General features: G+C 38.1%; 2 protein-coding genes across 6 annotated transcripts in view; both read left to right on the forward strand.

Moving 5' to 3' along the window:
* Positions 1-3,214: 3,214 nt before the first annotated feature.
* Positions 3,215-10,707, forward strand: LOC121871180 (mucin-2-like). Of its 3 annotated transcripts, none has more exons than XM_042373342.1 (4): positions 3,215-4,652; positions 5,939-8,060; positions 9,059-9,285; positions 9,683-10,707. In XM_042373342.1, exons 2-4 carry the CDS (start codon positions 7,975-7,977, stop codon positions 10,072-10,074), a joined length of 705 nt encoding a protein of 234 aa, XP_042229276.1. In that variant the 5' UTR covers positions 3,215-4,652; positions 5,939-7,974; the 3' UTR covers positions 10,075-10,707. The 3 variants fall into 3 exon arrangements, with proteins under 3 accessions (XP_042229276.1, XP_042229275.1, XP_042229277.1); XM_042373341.1 differs by having other exon boundaries at positions 7,901-8,060; XM_042373343.1 differs by lacking the exon at positions 3,215-4,652 and having other exon boundaries at positions 5,028-6,062; positions 7,901-8,060.
* A 6,079-nt stretch (positions 10,708-16,786) lies between these two features.
* Positions 16,787-22,484, forward strand: part of LOC121871181 (DNA-directed RNA polymerase I subunit RPA2-like) — a 55,352-nt gene continuing 49,654 nt past the window's right edge. For all 3 annotated transcript variants that reach the window (XM_042373346.1, XM_042373344.1, XM_042373345.1), the window contains exons 1-4: positions 16,787-16,924; positions 19,478-19,615; positions 20,131-20,325; positions 21,662-21,774. In XM_042373346.1, the coding sequence (XP_042229280.1) occupies positions 16,838-16,924; positions 19,478-19,615; positions 20,131-20,325; positions 21,662-21,774 (533 nt within the window). In that variant the 5' untranslated portion in view covers positions 16,787-16,837. The remainder of the gene's footprint in view (positions 16,925-19,477; positions 19,616-20,130; positions 20,326-21,661; positions 21,775-22,484) is intronic.

The following is a 22,484-nucleotide window of genomic DNA, read 5'->3' on the forward strand; positions in this document are numbered from 1 at the left end:
CTTCCAAGCTTAGGTCTTGTTACAGTCCTTAATATCTACTCTGTGTTTTTCTGGTACTGTCCTTTAATTTTGTGAAGATCATTGGCTGGGTTTTATAATTATTGAGTGTTTTTTTTAATATGTAAGGAATTGGTTTGCTCAGAATTTGCCAGATGCCATATCAATAGTGAAATTTGGCTGTGTTTTTGTATGGCACACTTTAATGTAACCTTGTGGTGGAGAATAATAAGAGTAATTTTCACCACTGTCACACTTTGAACTAGGGTGAAGGCTGTTCAATGCACTCCTGGTTCTGTTGATTTTAGAAATTACTTCTTGTTTGTTTCACATGGAATAACAAGGAATCTATGTTTGTGTTCGTCTCGGAGTGTTAATGCTCAAATTAAGCACTTAGCACCTTTTTCCATTTATTATAAAAAATATACCTATATCTTGTCAAAATCTGTTGGATTTATTTATAAGTTAACCAACACAGGGCTACAATAGAATATATTAGGCTTAGGGCCAGAGCTGTCAGTCACATGTCTGTCAGGTGTGATGTATATTCTGAATCTGGCTTGAATGGCGGTGAATTAAATGCTTACTCTATAGGTTTACTGGGCTGTGGAGGTGACCTGAAAGTCATCTGCAACATAGCAGGAAATGATGAGATAAGCTGTGAATTCATGTGTGCAACATAACAGGATATGATGACACAGTATATGAATCTCTGCCCCTAGTCTAGTTAACCTGGGTAGTGTACAGTATATCATGATAACATGTAATTAGCCCACATTTATAGAAGTACTGTCTGTATCTGTTGACAGATGCTATTACATTGTTCGGTCACTACCCACCGAGTTCCACATGGTGTAGTATCCAAACAGAAAAACCCTATGTATACCTAACCATGTTGCAAGATAGTAGGCAGCTTTCAAACAGGGAGGTACTCTCACATGGGAAGGTATTGGAAGCATAATGTGTTATCTAATGGTAGACCCTGCTGCCATATGGCATCATAAAAATTGTGACCAAGTTCCAGGTTACTGATCTGACTGACTCTCTGCCCCATTTACACACAATTGCAGGGTCTCAATTGTTTCCCTTACTTTGACAACACAACATATATATTATACCATTTCTTACTCTTGATTTGTTTTATTTTTCTATTTCTCTATTTATTTATGGTTCAGTTTATTCATCTCCCCTCCCATTGGCCCCTGTTTTTGTTCGGTGACCTGTGCCTGGGTGGGCTAATCCTTGTAAAAAAGTAAAATAAATGAATAAAATGTGTGCTGTAGCTAAGCTAAAGAATCTGCAACTGGAGGTTGGGATTTTGCAAATTTTGCTTTCGGTGTTTTTCTAAAGTGTGCAGTGTGGACAATAGTGAACCTCTTAGAGAATCTCTTATAGCAGCAAAATAACACTTAACATTTTTGCTAACAAAATAAGAGCGATAGGTATGACAAAGCTGGAATGACAATTCCTGATGATAAATAAAATGGAATGCTATAGTTTAAATCTGTAAACTTAGTTTCAATTTGCCAGAAACTAGTTCTGAAGTTAAATTAAAACTTACTGTAACTGAGAGAACTTTTTGACAAGCCCCAGCTGATGCAACTTAAACTCAAGCTTAGTCTGCTTTGTTCTTTTCATTATCATTTCGTACTTCATATCTTCTTTCTTCTACCCATTGTTCTATTGTGTTATTGAATTCTTGTCCACCGTTAACGAACATTTCTTGTATTGTTGTGTGTTTTAACTGTAATACTTACAGTTACAATAAAGTTTATATGAGAATTTACATAATGATTTTCAAGTTTTGGGATGTTTTTGAGATCTGTACATTGATAAGTAAAATGAGTCATTAGCATAAGTGTTAGAACTAGAGGGTAGGCAGTCCACCAGACCCCAACATTTAAAAACTACTGTACAGTTCTATATAATGACATGGTTTCTATAACTATGATATATCAATACATTATACATAAAAAATCCTTATCCTAAATTTTTTTAATGAAATTTAGATTTTTTCTTGTTTCTTTATATTGTACTGTATCTTTGTACATTCGGTAAAAAAACTACCGTTACAATTCCTGTGCGAAACAAACTGACACTACAAAAGAAGTGTTTCAAAAAGGCCCCTGAGGCATTCCTCGCATTGGTAGCCCTGTGCGTGTATAGGTTCGGCCACACATGCTCGAAACAAGTGATAGGCACTCTGAAACAAGCCAGAGTTAGTGCTCCCATATTAACACAATTTGAAATTTGATCAGAAGTCCATGCCTCATTTCTCCATGTCGAATACACATTGTGAGTGGTGTTGTAGCAGCCTAATATTGTAATTTATGTAATTAGTGTTACCAACATTTCCTGATAACTTGCATAAAGAATGTGTATGTTATATGAACTGTGGAGCTATTCACATGTTTCAGAACAGCATGGTATATTTTCCAATACGAATAAAGAATGACATAATGTGGCATTAGCCCAAAGTGAAGTAGCAGTACAAATTCAGATTCAAAATTTGGTAGCAAAATAATCTTAAACCCTTTCTATACGTATTCACTAATTCTGCCAAACATATAATGCATTCCCATATGGCAACTCATCCACTTCCATGGTTACTGTAGTCCATGGTGTGTGAAACATTTAATATAACATACAGTTTAACTTATCTAGATATACTGACATTCTCCATTCATATTGTAACAAAGTAATTCAATATTGTCAATGAAATAGCTAATTTTGGCCTACCAAATTAAGTACAAAATCTCTCACAGTCAGGCCTACCAACCCTCGTGAGACACCGGGAATGTTCAGTTGGAAAATCATCGAACCCCACCTGTACGGTAGTTTTTTACCGAGTGTGCATCACACTATTTTGCATTGAAACTATACTGCTAACTATTAATGTGTCCATGATATATAAGGGTCTTCCTTAAGGCCAACCAGTAAAGAAACCCTGGTCAGCATGCTCTCCTCACAAGCGAGCGGACGTGGGTTTGATTCCCGGGCAGGGTGAAACTGTGGGCAAGTTTCTTTACGCCATTTGCCTCTGTCTACCCAGCAGTAATTGGGAACCTGGATGTTAATCGATTTACGGATCGTATTCCGTGGTAATGGTTAGCCAGTGCATTTGGCGAATTGCCCAGTCTTCTTGGACTATTCCTTGACACTGAGTTATGCAGCTCGATAACTCAGGGTGTGGTTGTTGTGTTGGTGACAGCTTGTACACCTTAAACAAATTCACGCCTAGGTGGCCTTTGGGCCGGCCATCCTCGTTACATGAGTGGTAACCATTATTATTTATTACTTGCCAACAGTATGCAACAGACACGTGACCTACTGCTCAGGTGGCTAGCGAGTAACGAGCCGATCAAGCCTGAGATTTTCTGGAGACGGGCATACAAATATACCTATCTTATATTTGAGGTGTCACTTCTTCTAGGGCAGTGGACACCACGTGGTGTATTTTAATACTGTACATCTACTGTCCATTCCACAGGTACAGTACATTTGTGATCAGTTTTTCTTCAATAAGAGAAGCAATAATACCACTAGGTTGGTTATTTTTAAAGACATCAATGCATGTACTGTGTGCATGCATGCATGCATTATTGATTATTTGAGAAACTTGAGAATGGTAAACAATCGGTAATTCACCATTGTGAACAAAATTACAAAATGGGGAAAAGACTTTTCTCATAGGAGCAGGTCCTTTGTGTACAGTATTAACAGGAAATCCTCTTCCGGTGTTACAAAACACACTTCTTAGAAAAATTATCTATAAGATCAACAGGATATAAACCATCCGGGAAACATGGGGTACCGCTTAAATATTATTGGCTTCTGTCACTTTACTTGTATTATCCTTTTTTAGGAGTTACTCATAAATTCATTACATTTGAATATAAATAGACACGTCTGTACCATGCAATTTTAATTAAAGTTTCAATTTGATTCTAATACTGTACTTTGACTTATCCAATTAATCTCTGGATATTCTTGTTATGGTATTGTATTGAAATATTTTTCCTCTCACCAAGAAGGGAAACAAGACTTTCACGGGAAGGCTACTCTGATAATACCAATGTTACTGATTATCATAAATTTTATGATAGTCTTGTCTCCTCGTGGTGTTGATGATGAAGTGAGTTTTTGGTTTTTGTGTCTTTGTGAACATCACCAGTACACTATCTGAAGTATCAGTTTTATGACTGAAATCAGTGAGAAGTAGAAAAGTTAACAATTCTTCTTGAAGCTCGATATTATTCCTCAGTTGTATGGACACTTGTGCATACAGAAAATTCCAATACCTTTTCTTTAATGCAGTATTGTACTCAGGAATTTTTGTACAGTAAAAAGTAATTACTATTGACCTCAGAATACCACCTAATATCAAGTACACATGGCTTCAAATTGGCCTCAAAATTCCAAGGGGGAGGAGCCGGAAGTATTACAGTATACTCTATAAATTATTCATTATCATAGAGAGCACCAGAGTAGTGCGTCAACTTCCAGCACTCACAGTGTAGCAAGTGTCTCCATGCTGGTTCCAAGCATCTCTCCAGGGATCTACTCCTGCAGGAGTATGTGTATGACGGTGGTGGTCACCTTGTTGGTGTGTGTTTGCTGCAGGCTTTTCCAGACAACGCTAGCACTGCCCTTAGGTAAGTTCTCACCTGCATCTACTTAGGTACAGTTGTAAGGGGGGGGTGGGGATCAAATGTTTTTATTATTTCTATTTATCTCTTTGAATATCTTATTAATACATATGTCTAAGAGGAGAGTTTTCCTTTATAATTTTTTTTTCTATTTCTCTTTTCTGTTATTATATTGTAACTTATATCACTTTCTTTAATTTCTTTGGTTAGGTTTTCTCAGTTATTTCTGTCTTATATAACTTTCTTTACTTTTCTTTGTTACATTATCCTTTATTTTTTTATGTACTTGCTAATTCTGTTTTAAGATATTTTCGAAGTACTGTATGTCTTTCAATGTTTTTATTTATTTATGTATTTCAATATTCTTTATCTTTCTTTTCTATGTCGTATATATGTCTTTCAATGTCATGATTTGTTTCTTATCTTTTCCTCTGACTTCTTTCAATATTTATCAGTGATATAGTTATATTCTATTCAATGGTTTAACCTGGGAAAACCATATCATTCTTTAACAAAATCTATGAGTATAATTATTATACTTACAAGGTAGATTGCCACCACCCAGGCTTTTATTATAATATAACTGGTATCATTAATGTGTTAGGTAGCGTGGTAGACTAGCTTTTAGGCACGTGGGTTGCAGTGTTTATTTTCTGAGAAACAATTGTTAGAAGGAAAAGAGCAGTGATACTCACAATTTACTAATTCATTATTTATTGAAGTTAAATGTGAATAAGAAGACACTTTGAACACTCTCAAACAAGAATGGACCACAAGGTCTTACTTTATAAGTAACAAACTAGATCTTCGATTAACATTCAACATTTTATACCTTCTTAAGGGTATTATATTATTTCATTGACAATAAAGATGGTCATTTTACACACTTGCTAATAGCTTAGATATTAATACATTAATTATAACATCATGTTATTTCTGAATGAACAACATGGAACATGTACCAGATCTCAGTTGGGAGTAAACATTGATGGTTTACTCACAATGCATATAACAAACTCTAATACTGGTGATAGCAATATTTATGGTTTCCATACTCAACCTGGGATAATTATATTTCTGTTAATTATCCACGGTCATGTACATGAACACTACTTAGCACATATAACTGAGATTAGTACACCAGGGTCATTCACTGGTGTTTACTGCAACAAATGAAGTGTGCTATTAGTGTCGGTTGGACTCTGGCACGCAGGATAGAGAGCACATCTTCCCGGGTGTAGCTCCCCGCGTGTTACAAGTACTCCTCTGTTTTTAATCTTTCTGAATTAAAGACATCCAGCCTTGGACATCTTGCTAGTAGGCCTGCAGGTATTCGGCTACAACACACTGTGCCTGAGTTACAATGAGGGAACGTTAAAAAAGTGACTCTCCCTCGCGCACGCAGTTATATACCAGGTAACTGGCAACTTCAGGCCCGCTGAACATGCAATTCATGCATTGACATACACTTCATTTAAATCACTTGCTGTACATTTGGCTATGAAAATCAGTGTCATACTTACTTTTTTTTACTTTTATCCTCTTCACCACTGATCGGCTTGTTAGTCGCTTGGGCAATCGGTCACGTCATGGGTCAGATCAATTTCTTACATCTGTTGTTTACAATCTAGTCAGAGTTCAAGCTTGCCAGGCAATAGTGAAATGGATGTCAAAGGCACAAGTTGATAACGTCTTTCTTACGACCTTATCAAAATATAGACAAGGGCCTACTGAAAGTTTGCCGTTAGATCCTGGAGATAAGAAGACTGACATATTCTTTCAGGATATTAATTACTTTCTAGGATAAAATACTGACAATAATTTCAATACAAACATCAGGTTCTCTGGTGATTGGGAATTAAAATGATCTAACTTCAGTATCAGTTGAAAACTCAGGGCATCCCCAAGGACGATGTCAGGGATTCGTCACTTCTACTGGCAGACTCTACACTAACTTATTGACAATTTTACTAACAGTAAATACAGTTGAAGCTTTCAACATCACTCACAAGGGATCTTGAATGTTTCATCTGTAAGTAGACATATCTAACTTAATGTAAAACAGGTGTGTTCTCTCTTAATTTCAAATCTCTTAACAGGATATGAGGTACAGGTATTAAGAAATATCAGTCTCTGAGGTACATGAGAGAAGACGGAAGACTCAGGCGTACTGAAGCGGTGAGAAAGCGGACGTCTCAACTGGGGGACTTAATAAAGAAGTTATAACTGCATGTTTTATGGGCTATTGAGCATAGTATGAATCATCTGATTTTATGTTAACTAACATGTACGTCCGTAGTCAGTACACAGTAGTACTGTACATATTAGCTAGCACGACATTCACCTCCATGAATACCAGCCCTGTCTCCTGGCGAACATAACTCCCGTATTTTTCTATTTCTTATGTGGAAAATTGATTCCGTTAACGTTGTTTCCGTTAAAGTCACGGTTTTCAGGAACGGAACCGCGATGTTAAGCGAGGACTTCATGTAGCTGTGCTTAGAAGTGGTGTTTAGCAGATTTCCCCTAAGAACATATTAACAGTTAAATAACTAATTGGCCATGTTACCAAACTTCTTCACCTTACAATCCTTCTACTATAAATTCTACCTATACCTCCTACCCAAGTTACCCTCATTACACAATACTACTTGCCCAGTACTTGCCAACAGTGCGTAAAAGTCATCACATGACCGAGCTGCTAACAATGGCAGAACAGGAGAGGGAGGATCAGGCACTTATGCCTGAGATTTTCCAGATCGAGGTCAAGTGCTTGATTTCACAGATGCAGGAGAACCAAATCATATAAACCATTATATGTTTCAGAGTTCAACTTCAAGGATTGTGATAACTTGCACATTGAGCACTATCATGGTGATGTATTAAACCTGATATATTCAAGAGCAATGTTGGTTCCAGAAGGGAATAGGATGTGTCGAGCATATATTTTTTTATGGGACTTGTGTGAGGAGTTACTGGAGAAGAGAAATAATTTACTTTGGACCATTATTGGACCATTATGAATTAAATACTCTGGAGATGGTGGAATTTTGTACAGTGGGATTCTGTATGACGAGATTTTGTCGGTGTAACAAAAACAGTCAGAATTTAAGGGTAACCCGTGTCTGCCACAGCGGTGCTTCCCTAACACACAACAGCTGTTTTGCATTTTTGAACCATCGTGTAAGTCCCCACCCCTTTCCACAAAACACACACGCACACAAACGAGTAATCGTATTTTACTTTGTGTGCAGATCTGTGCTTGGAGGAAAGTCATGACAAGTCATCCCAGATCCCATTCAAGGATAATCTCGAGTTTTACTTCTACATGAGCCGGTCCAACCCTCCCTCCACTTTCAAGCTGATATTGGAGGGTGATGACGACTCATCTGAGCAGTATTTCAAGTTTGTCAGGTACGTACATTAATGTTGGTGTCGATCATAAAAAAAGTCTATAACTGAAAGACGTTTCCCTCAGTGATTAAATATTTTTATGTCTACGTCGGTGTGTTAGGGTGTACACAAATTAAAGTTTCTGTCAAAGTGGGCCATTAGGTCAATGTTACCCACTTTAAGTGTATCTCATTGACCTGACGGCCTGCTAGGAGTGTGAACACAGTGCACTGAATGGCTGTTACTGCACTCAACATCCATCACTTCTACGATTGTAAAGTTAGGTTCCCATTTACACCTGGGTGAACCTAGGGTGTTCTGAGAGTGCTGTATCCGATTGGCCACCACATCCCTGATACATGTGTTTGTATGGACTTAAATAGATTAATGAAATTCTAGTTGAATAGTTGGTCAAAGAAATATTCCTTCTTTGTAATGAATCTTGAAATATCTAAGGCCAGACTCTTTCTTTTACTGCAGAAAGATATTAAGAACATTAAAAAAATCTGAATTGACTGTGAAACATGTGAAATGCACACAAGAAGGTCATAGCCCCAAGACTAGTTTACAAACGACCGCTACTGACACTATTACATTCAACTATTTGTGAAAGATGATGTAATGTAACCAACAAGCTTCAGCTATTTTCATTAGATAGGTTAAGTTAGATTAATTTTGGTTCTAATCATCTTTTATAAAATATGTAAGAAATTGTGCTTAGCATTTTTTAACAAAATTTATTATTGTAAACCATAGTAGACCTATGGAATGGTCTACCAGCCCAAGCTGTGGAATCAAGAATAGTACTGTACTGGGCTTCAAAATAGCCCCTGACATAATTATATAAAACAATGGAGGGACCCTACACAGGCCTTTGGTACTACAGGTATATAAAAAAAGGGTAGGTCTCTAAGTCCTTGCAAGTGTACTTATAGCTATAACCAGTTTAGTACTTTCTTACACAAGAACGTACTAGTAATATTTATGTACTGTATTTCCTAAAATATCCCTCTCATCAGAAATGGCAATAAGTATGACATTTCCACGTCTACTGAGGAAATGTCAATTCGCATGGCGACTGAAGGTTGGAAGAACTGGACCCTAGACGTGAACAGTAATAACCATCTGCAACTCACTTGCCAGGATAGAGTCACCCTGAAAGTCAAGCTCCAGGCACATAAGGATGTCTGCTACAATCTATTTCTCCTGACGGATTACAACTTCCCACGCAGGTTCTGTTACCCAGGTTGGGAAACTACAAAAAGTTGTCAGTGTTTGGCAGTAGGACAAGTGACTTAGCTACCTCTAGTCACAGATTTCATGTCTTATTTTCCCTGTTGTCTTACAATTAATTTGCTTTTTAAGCATCATAGTAAAGAACATTACACAGGATTCACATGTAGAGTTCTTTTTTTATATTCTGTAATTTAGTTATCATGTCTTCATTTCTTTCACAGTTCCTGCACAAAACTCTCTTATAGAAAAGTTTTCTATAAGTTAACTTTTTGGAGAACAGAATATATTTATATCATGAGGAGTATTTTTATTTTTGTAAAAAAATATGATTAAAAATAGCCTTTTGAAGGAGTGACCCAAACGGACTCATAAACTTCCTTATCTAATATATAAATTCCTCATTTCAGATGACAATAACATGTGTGTGAGGACAAATACCATACCTCCTAAAACCACCACTACAACAACCCCTGAAACTACCACCACAACCACATCGCCTGAAACTACCACCACAACCACGTCGCCTGAAACTACCACCACAACCACATCGCCTGAAACTACCACCACAATCACGTCGTTTGAAACTACCACCACAACCACATCTTCTGAAACCACCAGCACAACCAAGGCAGCAATTCCCGCTTGGCCCTTCACCACAGCAACAACTAGCGAGACTATTGAGTCGGAATATACAACTACCTCCATGGAGATAGTCGTCAAGGAAGTTAGCTCGGCAAAAGGCTTGCCTGACGCCGCTGGCCCCGCCCTCCTGCTGGCGTTTGTGATGTTACTGGCTTGACGGGATGGACTGTGTTCCCAATTGCAGCGATATCCATGGGTAATAATGGCCCAGTAGTGGGGTCATGACAGACCTCTTGTTGAATTTATCACCCACTTGTGTTATAAGGGAGTGTGCTGAAATTCTGTCCCCTGTGCTTGCTCGCCACTTTCGCCTTTGCCTCAAAATCCAAACTTTTCCTTCTTCTTGGAAGCATTCCTTGGTTCAGCCCATCCCGAAGAAGGGTGACCAGTCTAATCCCTTTAACTATCACCCTATTACCCTAACTTCATCCTTCTCTAAGATTTTCGAAACTTTCTTAAACTCATTTTCTTCATCACCTTGAACACCTTTCTCATTTGTCGGATCACCAGTATGGCTTTCACCAGGCGAGATCTACGGGTGATCTGCTGTCTACTACACCTATCTTTGGTCATCCTCACTTTGGGATTATGGGGAAAATTTCATAGTGGCTCTCATCATCTCCAAGGCATTTGATATTTGCTTTCTAAACTTCCCTCTTCTGGATTCTCTCCCTCATTTTCTTCTCTAATTTCCAGCTTCTTTGAGAACCGATCCATGGCAGTTGTTGTTGAGGGATCGATCTCTCACTCTTTTTCTACCAATAGTGGTGTTCCACAGGGTTCTGCTCTTTCACCTACTCTCTTCCTTCTTTTTATCAATGATTTACTTCACACTAGGACTAATTCTATCCAGTTTTACGCTGATGATTCTACTCTAAACGCTTCTTCACAATTTTCCCTTCCCCCTAATTCTCAAACTAGGTCTGTTTCTAGAGCTGATATCGTTCCATCTATCAAAGCAGATCTGTGCAGCATCTCTGAATGGGGAGGTAGAAACTTGGTTAAATTCAATAGGTATAAGACTCAGTATTTGCCAATTACACTTTCCATAATAGAAGATCTCCCACCAATCACATTTCAGGATGCAATCATTCTGCCAAATTCTAAAATAGATATGCTAGGCCTCACTATTTCCTCTTAATATGTCATGGAAGCCACACATCCACAACATTGCTAAAGCTCAGGGTGCAGTGCTGCCGGAGCTCACCGGAGCACCGCTCCGGCACCTCTGTTTTGATCAATCAATCAATCAGTCAATATCGCCGACGCCTTGTTCCCTCCCGGGAACTCTCCAACAGAAGTGTCTCCAGGCCATTTTATCCTTACACACCTCACTTGCTCTCTCAAACACTCTTCCTCCCTTTCCCGCTCTCTCTTCAACAAACTCTCTTAACTCTTTTCTCCCAGGTGGCAATTGGTCTACCCCTCTCTCTTGCTGTCATAAACTTTTTTGTCAGCCTATCTTTATGCATCCTCGACACATGTCCATACCACTTTAGTGTATTCCTCTTCATCCACGCCACCGCACCACACTTCACACATGAAGTTATAGTAAGCTATAAATCTATATCAATCAAGCAATCAACTTTATTTTGCATTAATAATACATAAACAGAACGGAATATATCCTCATATAATTAATCTCTCCTTCAGATCAGCTAACATTTTATGACTTATCAATATTGTAGAAAGATTTTGATAACAGGTGCACATATAAATACTTAAAAACGGTACTTTTTCAAAAGTTGATATGTATTTCCTCTCATAAAAGCTATAGATATGTGACCAATATCGAAAGGATAAGCACATTAGACTATTACTAGATCAAATATTTTATATATATATATATATATATATATATATATATATATATATATATATATATATATATATATATATATATATATATATATATATATATATATATATATATATATATATATATATATATATATATATATATATATATATATATATATATATATATATATATATATATATATATATATACACAGTAGTATTTATGCGGTCAATTGAACCCATGGGGTACCGGGAAAGTAAAAACCGCGTAAAGTGAACAACAGAACATATGGGATTAATTCCAATAGAGACTGGCCTGACCCCCAAACTCCACTTTTTCAGACACAATACCTACGTTGTAGTAAAAATTACATCTTAATTTTATGATGGCATGCACACACAATTAATAATTAAGAGAAATACCAATAATATTAGTTTTTTTAACACTTACATTAGTAGAAAAGATGGCTGGGCACACGGGGATGGGGGGTTGGTTCCGAGGCAGAGGGCAGATTATTGGCCCTCACCTGTATCACTTGTATCAATTGTATCACTATCCACCACATAGACTTGCAGGGCCTCTTTGTCAAACCCCTCAAAGTCCATATAAGTCCATATCCTCACTATCACTATCACTGACTTAGGCCGGCTGTGGTGGGTGGCTGGTGAAGAACTCGGTAATGTTTTGATGACTGGGCGACCTTGTGCGCATCCTGCTCGCGCCGCTTCCCGCGTATATGAGTAGATGCACCGCGGAAAGTGAAAGTTCGGTTCTGGCGAGGCACCGCGTAAATGAGAAATCGCGGAAAGTGAAACCGTGTAAAGCGGGGTAATACTGTATATGCTGATAACCACAAGGAAAAAGAAAACATGAAGCATATACCTGAATCACGTGTACCTGTGTACCTACAGTGATTTACTTGCATATATATATATATATATATATATATATATATATATATATATATATATATATATATATATATATATATATATATATATATATATATATATATATATATATATATATATATATATATATATATATATATATATATATATATATATATATATATATATATATATATATATATATATATATATATACTGATAAAGAAACAAGAAAACACGAAGTTCCCAAGCATTTTCGTGTAATTCATGTCTTCAGGTGTGAGTACAGACTAAGGAATAATACTTGACAAGGCTAATATATACAGTAGAGGAGAGTGAGATCAAGTCCCTAGGGGACAGCAGGTCTTGTTCTCACCCTCCTCTACTGTATATATTAGCCTTGTCAAGTATCTCAAGGGGCACTACTCAGTCGAGTGTCCTTACTTGGAACTGGAAGGTGCTTATAAAATTCAATAAGCTCTCTCTGAAACTCATGGGAGTCCCGTGCTCTCTCAATGGCTACTGCTACTCGACTGAGCATGTTTGATCTTACCTTGTAACATTGCCACACACTATCCAACATGTTTAACAAACGTCATGTTGGACGAGAAAATGTGAAACTTGTTTAATCTTCAAACATATTGGTCATACCCGTAAACTTGCCCACAAACTGTTTGATCAAACACCATATTTGACAAACATATTTGATAGTGTGTGGGTGCCTGAGAGAAGTGACCGATCGCCCAAGCGGCTAACGAGCCGATCAGAGATGAAGAGGATAAGAATAAAGTATCCAATTGTAAACCTGTATGGCAACTTTATTCAATAATAATAATAATTATTATTATTGTTATTATTATTGTAATTATTATTGTAATTATTATTAATATTATTATTATTATTATTAATATTATTATTATTATTAATATTACTGGAGTATTATTATTATTATTACTGTATTATTATTATTATTATTATTATTATTATTATTATTATTATTATTATTATTATTATTATTATTATTATTATTATTAATATTGTTATTATTATTATTATAATGGCAAACAGTAAGGCAGTAAGATGAAGTATAGCAAACAAAGCTGTCAGATACATGAGAGGAAATATAAGGCACTTGAGAGTGAAGTAAGAAAACGATCTGTGACGAAGAGGACAGAGTAAAATAAACTTACAGGACTTGACATAGTTTCCCTTATCTCCTGGCGAGTGTCTATTCCTTTCCTCCTTTAAGCCCGTTCTGATTTTCTTAAACTTAGTTATGTCTACTCTTTCAATTTTGTTATATTTGGTGTTTATTAGTCCTGCATTTATCAACTGGTCTATGTAGGATTCTTCTACCCTGACATCTTCGTAGGTGAATTTGACTGTGCCTTCCTTGATTTCTTGCAGAAGTCTATCATTTGTTATTGTAGGTGGTGTGTTGACTGAGTAGAAGCGGATACCGATCTCATTTCCTAGGTCTGCTGGCTGCACATCGCTTGGTGAAGATGGAGGTGGGGGGGGGGCACGATGGCCAGAGTGGGATTCTTTTCTTGTTTTCGCTTTGGTTGGGTCAGCTTTTGCAGGTTATAGTTTCTCTGTTTGCTGAGTTGTGGAATCTGATGATTTGTGGTGTGGTGTAACTGGTTGGCTGATAGGGTCTATTTCCATGACGTTTTCTTCTGTGACTAGTTTGGTTGTGTGCTCCTGTGGTTTAGTTATTCCTAGGCTATTCTCGGTGACAATTTTAAATATTTCTGTTGAGGGGACGTCGTCTGGAAATTTCACCTCCGGCAGATTATTTGCAGCAAAGATTTCCCTGATCGTTTTTCCAACAGATCCTGATTTTGCAATGTTGTTGATGTGTGCATGAATAATACTAGTTAGAATTGTGAATGGTAATCCTTCGCTCAGATTAAGGTATGTAGGTTGCATGAGGGGATTTTCTTTGGTTTTCTTCAGGACTTTGGAGGTGGTATCTTGCAGCTTTGCAATTGCTGCATATGTCTTGTTAGGATCTGTTTCTATCTTCTTATTTGCCTTTTCTTTTTCTCTCGGATTCCTAATTATTTCTTTCCTTATGGGACAGCGTGCTGCTAGTGTTCGGTGGTCCCCATTGCAGTTCAGGCATTTGTCGTTATCTTTATTGCTACATTCTCTGAATGTGTGGCCCTTTGCTGTGCATTCGGAGCAGAACTTCTTATCTTTTTGGGGACAGTTTATTGCTAGATGATTGTATTTGTAGCAGTTCCAACAGGGTGTTATTGCGTAAAATTCCTCCTGCTCGATTTGTTGTTTTGACAGGTGGTAGTGGGAGATACAGAGGCCACTCTCTAGGGCTTTTTGTGCCATGGAGATCTCTCCAAACCTGACCTTCATCATGGTGGGAGCACCAGGCATTAGCACCACCTCCTCAACTCTGGCCCATGGGTTCTTCTCTTCTATATTGTTAGCAATGTAGCTTGGTGTTTCTTTCAGTATATTTCTATCTACCCTTTTAATAACTACAGATTTTTTTGCACGCAGTTGTGGTGGTATTACTGTTTCAAATCCCCGTTCTTTTAATTTCTTTGTTGAGTCGGCAGAGAGCATGTTGTCTACATCCTTTTCTTCCAGGCACAGGACTATGAAGGAGTCCTTTGTTTCGATCAAGGCGGCGAATTTGATGTCTAGCTGGGCACATAGTAGTCTGCCCAGTTCCTCCTTGCGTTTTTCGGATACGCCCCCCTGGAGGGAGTGTACCCGTATCCTGTTTCCAGTTGTCCTGGTTATTTGCTTTGGTCGTTCGCCGTGGCATCAGTCTTGTTGTGATTTGACGAAAGTTACAGGCACCCTACCTATTCCGGGCGAGCAACCTAAACACAGGAATTACAGCACTCCCCACCGCCAATTGCTGGTCGAGTGGTCGTGGAGTGGTTCCTGTGTCACTCACCCAGAAGCCCCGTTAGGGGAACCTATTTCCCTATTGTTGATAAGTGCTCACTTATAGGCGTGAGCTTTAAAGTGTACCTATTCGGGGGGTGGAGGATTAAGGATTGCGACCCCCTTCCTAGGTGGAGCCGCACGATCACGGTTACCCAGGAAGGCTCGGCAGAGGGATGGGTTCTGCTCCTACCCCCTTTCGTGTTCACAATCTTCTACGGTGAAGGTGAACAGTTACAGGGGTGACCCAAGGACGAATACACCTCTAGGGTGCAGGTCCCCAGGCCAGAGCGAAAAAGAAGGAAGATCAAAGAAAAGCAGCCACTGATGCAAGTAACACCAGTGGGATCGCGGCCCAAGTCCACTGCAGAAAGGCGTTACAGACCTCCCAATCAGGGCCGCCTCTGATCAGGAGTCACCCCTGATTAGTGGGGAGGCACAGAAAAGGCGTTGTTTGGAACGAGCTTCCCGGGTGTGTAAGTAATGGTGGTGAGGTGGTCGTTTTCGTTCGGGGGTCATCAACGGTTAGACAGGCTGGCAGGCTTTAGCAATGAAGGGTCAGAAGAGGGGTCCGTTCACGGCCTCCACCATACTTCAACAATGGCCGCACACCATATAATATATATTTTCTTAAAGCTAAATACTTTAAGTTTTTATGCTAATAACCAAAAACTATGTATTGTAATTTACTCTGAGAAAGTCGAGACAAAATAATGATTTATACTTCATTATTAAATACAAGAATTTATATTATTCAGTGTTGCTTTAGTACGATATAAATAAATATAATTTTATCTATACAGTATTATTTTAAGTGTGTGGTGATCAGTTTCCCATTTTCTACAACCATAAAAACTCTGGTAAATATTTCACAGGGACTTACTAAATATTTTCTAAAGTAGATCTAACTTAACCTTATCTGACCCAGCCCAATTTCGTAGTTGTAATGTAATTGAAGTACTAGATGGAATAATGCTTATATGGTTGCCTTACCTCCGCCTTACCTGCCAAACGAAGCAATTGTCCAAGACTTGAAGGCTATAACTAGGTGACTTTTAACACATCCTGTACCATGTATTTTGGATTAATTCTGTATAAAATTAGGTTAATAAATTGTTAATCTTTATGATAATTGGTTGATAATCCCAAAATAGGGTAATGTGGATATCCGTGTACTGTATGATAATTTTACTGTACGATAATTTTTCTCCGAATATTAAACAAGCAGCGTTCGTAGTAACACTTTAACATTGGCCAGTGTTATTAAGAGCCTGGTACACGTGCTGGTGGAGCCTGGTGGTGCCTTCACTATGGGGGCCAGCAAGAAAACAGTGGAACTCTCGTTGAAACACCTGAAAGTCCCTAATTTTGGCAAGATTCCCCAAACCCAGAATGAGGTAGAAACTTGCTACGTGTAAAGTTAATGGCGTTAAGTAGATATTTCCAATGTTTAATAGAATCTCCATAAAAGTTTTCAGTGGTTCATCATACACTTTACATAAGAACATAGGAATGGAGGAAACTGGGCAGTCCCATTTACACCCAGCCCCTATTGCTCATATATCCTAACCTAACCTAACTGACTCGCCATATGATGGAATCACCTATTTTTTACCGTATTGCCGTCTCTTTTTTGTCGTTGGGATAAGGGACGAGTTAGGACAACGCCACATGTTGGTTTTTACCATATTTACATTGTCTTGCACTTATGACACTTTACTGAGGTCGGGAGAACACCATGCGATTGAAAAAATTTTAGCTTCTTCGTTTTTTTCCCCAAAACTCGCAATCAGCTCCATATAATTTAAGTGACACCCCCAGACTTCCATGGTCGGAAATGAATATGAATTTGGAAATATGAGAGAGCCAAAGTAAAAATCGATTTTGATTGGGCCAAAAATACCGCAAATTAAACCAAAAATCATTTTAATTGGTTGCAAAAAAAACCCGCTTTTGATTGGCCGCGTGACGTGTACGGGAACGCATGCGCGTGATGATTTATGAAAGAGACACGCAGTATGGGAGGTGAGGTAGGCGATAATGGCGGAAGAATAATGGAAGAAAATTTTGGATACGACATCTCCGTTATTATACATTTGCTCCGGTAATGTAATAGATGAAAATTATCTTATAATTAGACGTCTTATTCGAATATGATAATAGATTAGTGGTAGGAATGTGTGGTGTGAAAACACAATAATACCGTTTAAAGTTTAAGCTTGTCTAATGAGGCCAATTGGATATAAAGTATTTATTAAGGCAGTGGTTATTTGTCCTGTCACTGACCTACCAGTAGACTAATAACGCTATCCTAAACAAGCAGGATCCTGCCCCACTGGATGTGACGGCATTAGGTTTAAAAATCCACAATTACAGAAAGCTGTCATGTTAGGTTGCGTGATTCTTTGGATGCTGTAATCTGCAATTTTGATCAACTGTCAAAGTAAGCGATAAAATTATTCTGTAGTTTCAATCATCTCTGTATTTAGATATCCGGTATTATTTTATTTTCGGACATAGCGCCCCCGAAAGTTATAAACTACTGAAACATTTAGATCTCGCTATTCTGAGCATTTTGAACTCTCTCTCTCTATATATATGGTGCAAATGGATAATAGCAACACATGTCCTAAAGTAAAAAGGAGATGTTTTTTGGATGATACTGAGTAATAAAATTGAAGTGACAACATTTTAGTTTTTAGTTTTTTCTCCTTTTAAGACTGTCCTTCAATCATAAATTACTTGTGAGTGGGCAGGGCATGAAAAAAGAGGGAAATGATGGGGTAAAAACACTGCAAACATACGGCATTGATTTTACTCCTACATCATTTATAGGTGAAGAAATAAAATATTTTCCGTGATTACAGTGCTGTCGGATCTCATGTGGGGACCATGTTTTGGTTCACATCGTCTGCTATGTGGGAGCATCCACTGTCTTTGTTTACATGTCAAGAAACAAACCGATATCATCTGGCGTGTTTATTATGATTTATATTGGATTGAATTCATTAATTTTTTTCTAGAGATGTTGTTTGGATTATCATCCAAACAACATCTCTAAGAAAATTGAAATGGCAGTTCACAGTTTGGGAAGTTAGGTGAGGTTAGGTTAGGTTCTGTGCATTCTCGCTTCCATTTTTGTGTTGATTACAGTATTATGCAGATAGTATCTTCAGAAATTTTGGTTCAATTCCATAAGTTATTTCTGGTGCTAACTGTCTCCTCCACCTTTACAATTTTGTCTATTTTACAAGAAATGACATTAAGTTTTAAAACTTGTTGGAATGGTAAATTTTTACTTTCAGAAAACATGGAAATCTTAGGAATTTTATCTTTGCAATCAATAGTTTAGACCATTTTAAGAAACTTTTTTCTGTGACATTTCCCTCGCAAATGACCTGAACTAATCTCCTTACGTGGACACTGGACATGTATATATAAGTTGTTTGCGAGAGAAACATCATTGAAAAGTGTCTTAGAATTGTCTAAACTATTGATTGCAAAGATAAATTTCTGTGTTGGAAGATCTCGTGGATGAGGTTCAAGGACATTTCCTGAGTCTTCTTGGTTTGATGAATTGTTGATTTTATTAATAAAAGTAAATGAATTATAGTTTTATGTGCTTAAAAAAGATAGGTAGTACAGGTATATATTCCTTTGGAAGTGTAAGAAAACACTGAAAGTGTCAGGTTTTATTGGTGACCGAACAAAAGAACATACTGTACAGTACTTCATTATAGAGCAGGAATATTGACCTCACCCTTACAAGTTCAGGTCAGTACTGTGTTGTTGTTTTGAATTTTCTATTTGGAACAGATTTATTGATTTGATTTTGCTTCATACTGTAAACGAAATACATTTAGTAGCTTTTTTTTTTTTTACTTCACATAACATGTACAATAAAAAAACTTAATTGTCACATTTTTATACCTTGCTTTTCATATTTTCAGGCTATTCAGGCTCTGGCAGCTCCCCATGTGGAGTCCTTTAACTTTTTATTACAAGAAGGTTTGCAAGCTGTTGTCTCGAACATTCCTCCATTGGAATTTGCCACAGATAATGGAAATAGAATTTCATTGAAAATTGCAGTAAGTTTTTGTTGTTGTTCTTAACTATTAAGTTTTATAAGGAGATAGTGCGAGACAGACAGAAAAAGTCTGTGAATCCAGTAGTCAGAAGGTTACCCTACCATTGGCAAGTTTACCTAATGCAGGTACACCAGTGTATTTATTTTATTGCTGAGTGTTCAAGGAGGGAACCCATTTCTCCACTTTGGTAGAAAATTGAGCCTGTACAGTAACCCTTTGTATGTAAGGTGCAACTATTGTCTAATTTGTTGTACTTTCTTTGCACAAAAGCAAGACTTCTTGGATATTGAAACTAATGTACGGTACTGTATAGGGAGTAAGAGGTTATCTCTATCCTTAAGACTTGATTTATGAAAACGTGAAAAAATTGTGACCTGTATATGTGTATTTTGTTTTTTAGAGGAAGTGATTTCAGATTATTTCTTGGCTGATGTAGATAAATCTTTATGGCATAGCTTTAATATGTTTCAAGATATTTATTGATGTTACAACTTTTGTACAAAATGATGTTTCAGAATGTTGCAGTTGGCAGGCCAAGATTGCCACCAGGAGCTGGGGAAACTGTAGATTACAATATTTACCCCAAAGAGTGTATTGAACGTGGATGTTCTTATACTGCACCCTTCGCTGTAAGCTTTGAGTGGACTCGGGATAAGCAAGAGATGTTGTCCTTCAGGCAATCTCTTGGGGATGTACCCATAATAGTCAGAGTAAGTGATATTGGAAAGTCTTCTTCCAACAAAAAAAGATTTTTTTCCCAGATTTATAATCTTGAAAATGAGAAAAATAGTAACCCATGTGTACTGAACATGCATTCATTTTCATATATACAGTACCTTCACTTTCTCCAACAAAGGCACCAATTGCAAAAAGTATGAACATTTTAATATGTAATAAAAAGGGTTATGTCAATATTCTGTATAGTAAAGAAATGAAAAAAGAATAAGCACTGACAGGCAGCACTCCCTTCCCACACCACCCCTCCTCAGGACCAGCCACACTACCCCTCCCCAGGACCAGCCACACTACCCCTCCTCAGGACCAGCCACACTACCCCTCCCCAGGACCAGCCACACCCCTCCTCAGGACCAGCCACACTACCTCCTCAGGACCAGCCACACAGGACCCTCCTACCCTCCTCAGGACCAGCCACACTACCCCTCAGGACCAGCCACACTACCCTCCCCAGGACCAGCCACACCACACCACCCTCCTCAGGACCAGCCACACCACCCCTCCCCAGGACCAGCCACACTTCCTCCCCAGCCACACTACCCTCCCCAAGACCAGCCACACACTACCCCTCCTCAGGACCAGCCACACTACCTCCCCAAGACCAGCCACACTAGGACCAGCCACTACCCTCCCAAGACCAGCCACTACCCCTACTCAGGACCAGCCACACTACCCCTCCCCAAGACCAGCCATACCCCTCCTTGGGACCAGCCACTACCCTCCTCAGGACTAGCCACACTACCCCTCCTACCCAGGACCAGCCACACTACCCCTCCCCAGGACCAGCCACACTACCCCTCCCCAGGACCAGCCACACTACCCCTCCTCAGGACCAGCCACACTACCCCTCCTCTGGACATCACACTTGCTGTAATTGCACACAGTACCCTTGTACATTACTATAGTACTCCCAGGCACCACCCACTCTCCTGCTCTTATACATCCTTATTCTGTGTCTTTTCACTATGCAGGAAAAGTGTTATGCTGACATACAAAAGAGGAAAAAGTTTGTTTTATATAAAGTATTCTTTTACATCTAGGTTTTGATAGATGCTTTGGCCTGAAGAATAGTGTCTACTGGCAAGTTTTAATAGGTTTATTTGTTATTGTGGCTAAATGTATTGTCATTTATGTCAAGTCTTTCTTCACATTGCATTATGCCTTTCAAGATTAAAACTACAGTTTTCTGGTGCAAAAATTTTTCACAGGGAAAATTGTTAACTTCCCAAAAAGAAATTGCAATGTGTAGATCAAATTTTTTGTGGTGGAATTGTTTTGTGTAACCCTGCTAACCCTTTTTCACAATTTCAGTCAAAAAAGTGCAACTTGTACAACCTTAGTCCCAAGGAGCTGGTAAAGCATGGGGAGTTGGTCAATGAGACAGGTGGCTACTTCATCATCAACGGTGCTTGTCGTCTACTAAGGTAACTGTTAAAATATTTTGGTAATGCAAATTTTATTTTCACTGCAGGGTGGCCAGTATCATGAGCAAACACATTCTTTTATTCATTATCATTCAGAGATTCTTATTATTGTAATAAATATGTTATGCAATGGTATGTCCTCTCACAATGAGGTTTCAAATATCCATCTTTTGTACCTCCGTTGCTTCAAACAAAAAACAAGCTAGCATCACCCATCAACAGCACATCCTTCCTCAAAAATCATTTGAATCCTTGTTCCTTACACATTCATTCACACTTCAGCTTCCTGGAATTTTATCTCCCTCCATCTGTTTCTTGGCAGTCTCTCCTTGTTACCATTTCCATCCAAACTTTCACTTCCCTTTCTTTCAATGTCTCCACATCACTTGAACAAACCCAGATTTACTTTTTCCCTGACACTTCTTTTGCTTCAACGTCTCTTAATTATTTACATATTTCTTATTCTCTGCACATTTGCTTTACAATTCATATTGTTCTCAATCATGTCATATCTGTAATTTCAAATTTGTGCTTTCTTCTTGCATCCAGTGTCCATGTTGCACCCCCATAAAGTAATGTCAGCTCAGTATGTAATTGCTTTATTCGTCTCATCTTTGCTGCCATTGATATACTTTTCTTTCCTCATACATTTCTCTGTGCATCCACCATTTTCTTTACTTCTGCTACCCAGTGGTTCAGTCCATCAGTCA

The sequence above is a fragment of the Homarus americanus genome, unplaced genomic scaffold (genome assembly GCF_018991925.1).
Source record: "Homarus americanus isolate GMGI-L3 unplaced genomic scaffold, GMGI_Hamer_2.0 scaffold40565, whole genome shotgun sequence".
In the NCBI taxonomy this organism is placed as follows: Eukaryota; Metazoa; Arthropoda; class Malacostraca; order Decapoda; family Nephropidae; genus Homarus; species Homarus americanus.